The following is a 6,949-nucleotide window of genomic DNA, read 5'->3' as shown; positions in this document are numbered from 1 at the left end:
GCCATGCAGGAACCAAGAAATCTGGTTTAGCAGGGCTTTTACCAGGCTGTGTACACTGGTTTGTTATCTCGCAGCCTGACGCTGCAATGGGAGCCCATCCTCCGGCCCCAGGGGAAATCCTCCAGGCCCACGAGTGTGCACATGTGCGTGTGCGTGTGTGCGTGGCCGTCTCTCTGTTCCTCCCCCAGCCTTTCACTCCAGCGCCTGATGGATCGGCTTACTTAAGGCTTAACATCATGCTAGGCCGATGCTCCAGGATTGAGCTTTTCAGAGCGGTCTTTTCCCTATCTCCCGGCCTGCCTCCCTCCGCATGGAGCCGCCCGGAAACTCCTGAAGCCCCGCACTTGCGCTCCGACTGTCTGCCTGCCGGGTCGGGGGTAATCAGCTTGAGAAACATCCCTTCTGAAATACTGTGTTCGGCTCACAGTGCTCAAGGGCAGCACCGTCCTGCAATCACTGCAGCTTCTCCCCCTGGCGATGCGGTCGCCAAGCCAGACAGCACCGTGTATGGAAACGTATAGGATACAGCCCGTGCTAAAGGTTACTTCACATTAAAGACTTCACCAGATGCAAACCTTTGTGAATTAATATTTTAAATTTACAGAACAGTCCGGCATACAGTTTTGTACATTATTTGGAATGCAAAAGAAATTGAAACAAAAATGACATTGCACAATCCAGTTAAGTTAAAAACACATATTGCCCTTTTGTTCTCTGTACAAAGTCCTTTGGCTTCCTAAAGGCATTCTTTCTAAAGTCGCTGTATTCATTACAGCTTATCAGCACAGCAAAACTAAACCCAGTACTCCACCTTACTTGCTCAAACTAGTAAAACCACTTATTGAAAAACATCCACAACAAACTCAACATGTAATTCTCTCAGCGCCAGTGTGTTAAACCCAAGACGACAGCTTCACAGAAGCAGGTAAGCAAACTTTAACCCCATATTCAGGGGTGCTTTGAACTGGTATGTACTGTAGCTTTACCTCTGACACACGGGGACGAGTTACTTTGAACACAGCAGCAGCAGCCGGGGGCTATGCGGAGGAGTGTGAGCTCAAGACGCAGTCTGGCACTCCTCGTCTGTGGACAAGGAGAAATGAACAGACTAGCTGTTGCCGATTAGAATTCAATAAAGATAACACAGATAAAAAAACACTGCATTAACTGGCACACACACCTCTGGCATTAATACTCTTATTGCTTACTAAAATCTTATCTCATGTATTTGGTTACAAAAAAAGTAATGCAAATTCATTCCAGTCACCTTCACACACAAAAGAAGTCTGCCTGGAACAAGAGAATGCTCTTCTGACAATTCTCGTCTGGGTGGAAGCTACTGTACATGCCACCTGTAAAAGTCTTCTTGACCTGGACCTCCGAGAGTGGATGTGCCTGAGCCGCAAGCTGGTTTCAAACAGTTTTTTAAATGACATGCTGTAACCTGCCCGGCTTAGGCCAATGATAACAAGTAGAAGTTAATGCCATGTTGAAAGGAAATAGCACTACAGCCAAAACAGTGTGCATTTCATTTTATTGCAACATAGAATGAGTCACTACTTGTCCCTCTTCACACAGAATTATTGACAATTCGTGATTTGGTCTTGTGATAAAGTGGTAAAAAAACAAACAGAGAGCATCACTCTTTCAATACCTACTCTTAAACATCAGAATGCGTGTCTTGCCAGGTGTGTTACTTATGGGAAAAGACTGAGGAAATGTGCAATGATGCAAGCCCTTGCTTTGAAGTCTATAACTTACCACAGTTTCCAAAAGCAAACTGCTACTAAACTAAAAGAACAGCCATGCAGGTACAATATTAATGTGGATTTATTTTTAACCTTCTCTGTATGTTCTCCCTGCTCCCAGAGAAATGCACATTCCCCTCATCCTGACTGCCCTCACGCTGGGGCCAGTATCCGCGACAGCATGCGAAGGTAAAGCTGAAGACTAATCACATACAGCAAAATAACACTTGACACTCGGACACCTGCAGTTGAATTCAGTGTTACTGTACATGAAAGGCCAATTAAATCAGAGGATTTCATAGCGTGTACCCTTCAATCTCATTTTTATTTTCATTCCTTTTTAGAACTTTTGAAGACAACTGGTATTACACAATTCATAAGACATTAAAGTGTAAACCATTTAACTGCAAAAACCTACTACACTGGTGGTGTCTGAATCTGTCACTGCTGCCGTTATCACGACTCATTTAGTTCTGATAACACACGACAGACTCGGGGTCATCAGCCGATTGTAAAGGTTTCTCTTCCGAGGTCCCGACACCGAGTATCGGCTCCAGGAGTTCTCAGCCCGGGAATGTTACGAAATAAACGGCAGAAAGGAACCACTGTGTACACTTGACCGTTCATCAGAGCGCTGCGCCATCTCGTCCACACACGTCAAGTGGTGCTCCAGCGTTCAGCTGCTCTGCTTGCACCGTGTTCCCACAGAAGTGATGGAAGGTGAGACACTGCTAACACTTCTGCCTTTACCTCCTGGGCAGCTTCGCTTGCTCTGTTTTTCACCACACCGGTTTTGCCTGCATCTGGGGTGCTGACTGTTTTTAACCAACGCCACACAGACAAACAATGCTGACAGCAATATAAGAGGATCTTATAAGCCTGAAGGCTTGTAGGCCGAATTGTCACTCACAATGAGAAGGCTCATTCAAGGCAGCTGACAGGATTAAGGCACGGGACACATCACTTCACACTGACTGTGGTGATTCATCTCTCCCACATCCCTCCTGCTCCTTTTTCATTGTTGTGAGTGCTGAGGCTCGGAAGAGACTCGGTCAGAAAGCATTGCAGCTATTTCCAGACCTGCCCTTGGATTGTAAGAGAATCTAGAAGACCCACTTCAGACGGTCTTCCAGAGAGCCCCACTAGACAATAGTGAGGTCGACCTGTAACTTCCACATGTTCTTGCTTTCAGACGCAGTCAACATCTCACTGTCACCTTTGCTCCTTTTTCTTCAGGTGCCCCAGCCAGGGATCAAGAGAGTAAGTAATGAGCTCTCTTTTAGTAATTAAACCCAGAATCACATCTGAATTGAAAGATGCAATGGAAAAGCGCAGCACCAATGGTGTAATATTACAAATCTAGTTCCAATTTAAGCCATTTTCCAGTTACCATAATCCATTACTAGTACAATGGTTTACTGTATTTTTTAAAACTCCACTGTTGTGGAAAGTGCAGATCAAACTATGAACTAAACTGAGGTCCAGATGTAATGTTTGATGTGTTCACTAAAACTTCCACGTCAATGCTACCAGACCCCCTTACATTACCACTTTTAGTTCTAGTAAGAGAGATGATATTCAGGAAATGAAACACAGCATATCTAATCACTGGACAATGATTCTTAAAACAATTCTTTTTTTCCTTCTTACGATCGTCTAAATCAGTCTGGAATCAGAGATATTTCCTTCTGTTCAGGTGTTGAATTATACAACATGCTGCACCCCTGTCAGTGTATTCTAGGTTCTTTGCCCTGAGCTCACTCGTGAATTCTTCCAGGTATATGCTTTGAGAAGGAGTTTAATGCCACCCAACCAGGAAAAGGTAAGAGCTCTGTCTCAATTATTTGTGAACTGAGGCAAAGAAAAAGACTACCTACCTATACAAAAAGCACACTTCACATTCAAGAAAAATAATTTACAAAAATGTCATTAATAAGACGCAGACTACAGCTATAAGATGCTCTTGAATGATGGAAGACAAGACCCCAGATGTCTTTAACCTGGTGGCAATAAGAACCTGCGCATCTCCAGGTGACTGAGCTTTCCGTAATGATGCAGGACACCGACATACTGCATCCTGCCACCAGTGTAGGAGCTTCCCTTCACAACTCACAATCACAAGTGAGTGCAGCCTGTGTTTCAGGGCTGGGGCACAAGAGGGATTTGAAATCAAACTGTTTGTGAAATTGGCCACCAATTCATTGAGCCTCCTTACTGTGACACTTGAGAACAATCCCAGAACCCAACCAAGACAGTGCAGAGCAAGACGTTTACATTTACAACCATGTCCTGGCCAAGACGCCAACGTTGCACAAAAGACAAAACAGGGAAAGAAAGTAACAATCGATTATAAAACACATAAAATAACAGGTCACAACACGTTAAAGGGGGCAAGGCAGAAAAGATTTCATCATGCAGCTGACAGCTCCCTCAGATAGCAAAGTGAACACTTCCTGCCTGCTCCACAGTTTGATTCATTTGCTGGCAGCAGCAAATTCAAATGACTTGTACCTGAAGTGGCTCTCAGGAGGTCCAGTACTGAGACAGGAAGGTCATCGACATTCTGTAGTTTAATATTCCAACCTGTTCCTGCCCTTATTATTTCAAATGCATAATTAACAGTACATATTTTCAAAGTCTCTTCCCCCCCAGTAAGTTAAGCTACTTTCAGAAAAGCAAGGAGCTGCTTGTTACTAATGATTTTGTGCTATCTAAAACAAATGCTTCACAGCTAACACCGTACTCAATTTTGTTTTAGAATCGAAATTCGGATCAAAGAAGTGGCTCATATTTGCGATCACTGTTGTGTCGGCTGTTTTTGTGGCAGTAAGTCCTGTGTTCCTCACGCTGCAGCACCGGCCTTCACCCGCCTGTATGAGCTAATCCTGCAGCGGAGCATCGGCCTTGCGCCTGCTGTGTCCACTCTAAATCCACTTCAGAAACGGCAGGGCATCTTCCATCTGTCGCACGTCGTCAAAATGGCCATGACTTCTTGAATTGATGCCATACAGCCAGTTTTCATCTAATCACACATCTTAAAAAACATATATGTTGTTTTTATAACTCAAACCCATCAACAATCTGACTGATACTATGAGGGTAAGACTGAAAATAAATTTGGTCTTCCCAGTTGTGTAATTGCCCACTCGGATTCACCTCTGCATGACTGCCCGTGGCCTGGCCTCTGACCTCTGACCTCAGTCTAACAGAGACTTGGAGTGACTCTGTTCTACCCCACAGGCCTCATCAGTAGATGCTGCCCTGCCTCTTTCTGACACAGCTTTCTGATTTAGTTGCATCATTCATGTTACCACTATGTAGTCTATATGTGCATAACAACCAGCAATCACAGAAACTCTTTTTTTAACAGGTGTTCTGGAAGATAAAGGAAATTAAAAATTGTCTGGACAGGTAAGCATGCAACTCTTACTACACTTTTCATTCAAAACAGTACTAAATAAACTGAATGAAAAGCTTATTTGAGGCTTATTAAAAGAACCAAGCTGTACGAAGCCCTCTGTGACTCTAGGTCCCTATAACCCAGAAGTCAACAAAGCCTTGTAACTGTATAACACAGCAGATACATGTACAGCAACCTCCCACCCAACCCTTCACTCTCTTAGCAGGTCCAGCGAGGAATCCAAACCCATGTGGAGACAACACAAACCCCCAGACTGGGGTCTTCAAACATCTGCTCTGTCTCAGAGACCTGGGTGCACAATGTGTTGAAAACCACCCTGGCTGTGCCTGGGTTGCACACTGGCGGTCATGTGCAGAACGTGGTTTTACAAACTTCCTGCTAGACAGTCCCAGTAGACACCCACCTTCTTCTCAAATGGCACTCTCACGTTGAATTAGTTCTATGAAGACCCTGACCACGGTTTCCAGGCTCCGAACACCTCAAAGTAGTTCAGAAAGGCTGTTTGCCTACGTAACTCAGCAGGAACTTAGAATATAGTGTGTAGCATCAGGACTGAGAAGACAAAGTGTTTTATTTCCACCGTAAATGAAAAACTTCCCTCCATTTCTAAAAGGAAAAACCACAGGCCAGTGAGGAAGGAAGAGTGCGGCTCCACCCGGGCCAGGCCGGAGTGCGGGGCAGGGCAGAGGACAGGACCATCAGGAACACCGCACTCCGTCTAGACCAGAACTACGAGACGCCCAGCTCCTCCAGTCTGCTCCACCACAGACCCCTGCTGACATACTCTTCTCAGCTACTGGACTGATCAGTTATCACACCACATGGGGAACCGGCAAAGCAAAGTTCATTCTACAACCACTCTTCGTGTCTTTCTCCTCTAAAACTAACATTAACTTGCATGATTTTATATCTGTAGCTCATAGGCAGACATGACTTCCAAATACAAACTAAAAATCCACAAGAGTGTAATAGGAAGTAAAGTACGTAGACTTTTTGAATACTCGTGTTACAAGCCAGGAGCTGGGAAGGAAAAGCCCAGTCTTACAGTCGCGCCTGAGAGCGCAAGGGCGCCCTCTTGTGGCAGGAAGCACGACTGCCAGAGCGGCCCAGTCACCTCCATCCTGACTGCAGACCCATCAAGACAAAACAAGACCGCTTCTGTCGTGGGCTTCCAATAAACCTAAAATAATCTATCGGTCACAATCGTGATTCCTGCAAAGTGAATGAGATGAAGCGAGGGGATGTCTTCAGAAAATCTGTTTTCTGCTGCGACGTATTTTCGTATTTTTTTTTAAATAAAAAAGGACGATTCTGAGCCAATTAAGACCCTAGGTGTAACACCTGAAAACTAACATACCAGTACGAAGTACGAAAAATGTTAGTGGGTCAATATTGATATAAGTCGAAACTGCTATTTAATTAAACTTCACTACATTATTTTAAAGAATCATTTGAGTGCACTTACATTCCGTGTGATAGCTCAGAGTAAGGAATGGCGTCTCCGGTGTGGGGGGGCCGTGTGAGCCGGTGCGTTGCCGTGGACGCCGATCGATGATGCGGCGCTGATTTTGCCCTGCACACCTGAAGAAGGCTCCACGGCCGAAACGTTGTGTTTTCTTTCTTCTTTTTTTCAGCAGGGAATAACCCTATTACTTGTTCCTTTGCAAGCCTACGCATGCTGACGCAGCTACCCACCTGAACTACTAAATATTGTAGATACGTTAACTGTAATACTGCTACTAATAAACAGCTTCATTACCTTCATTCCTGCTGTGAATGG

At 44.7% G+C, this 6,949-nt stretch overlaps 1 protein-coding gene across 2 annotated transcripts; it reads left to right on the top strand.

Moving 5' to 3' along the window:
- The first annotated feature begins 693 nt into the window (after positions 1–693).
- LOC148814935 (uncharacterized) lies at positions 694–6,930 on the top strand. Of its 2 annotated transcripts, XM_088905434.1 has the most exons (8): positions 696–925; positions 1,870–1,937; positions 2,280–2,468; positions 2,985–3,008; positions 3,526–3,570; positions 4,507–4,574; positions 5,119–5,159; positions 5,783–6,930. In XM_088905434.1, exons 2-8 carry the CDS (start codon positions 1,874–1,876, stop codon positions 5,889–5,891), a joined length of 540 nt encoding a protein of 179 aa, XP_088761560.1. In that variant the 5' UTR covers positions 696–925; positions 1,870–1,873; the 3' UTR covers positions 5,892–6,930. The 2 variants fall into 2 exon arrangements, with proteins under 2 accessions (XP_088761562.1, XP_088761560.1); XM_088905436.1 differs by lacking the exon at positions 3,526–3,570 and having other exon boundaries at positions 694–925.
- Positions 6,931–6,949: the final 19 nt, after the last annotated feature.

This window comes from Atractosteus spatula, chromosome 25 (assembly GCF_055471065.1).
Source record: "Atractosteus spatula isolate fAtrSpa1 chromosome 25, fAtrSpa1.hap1, whole genome shotgun sequence".
Taxonomy (NCBI): Eukaryota; Metazoa; Chordata; class Actinopteri; order Semionotiformes; family Lepisosteidae; genus Atractosteus; species Atractosteus spatula.
Note: the sequence above shows the minus strand (reverse complement) of the source record. Positions and strands in the feature narration are given on the sequence as shown.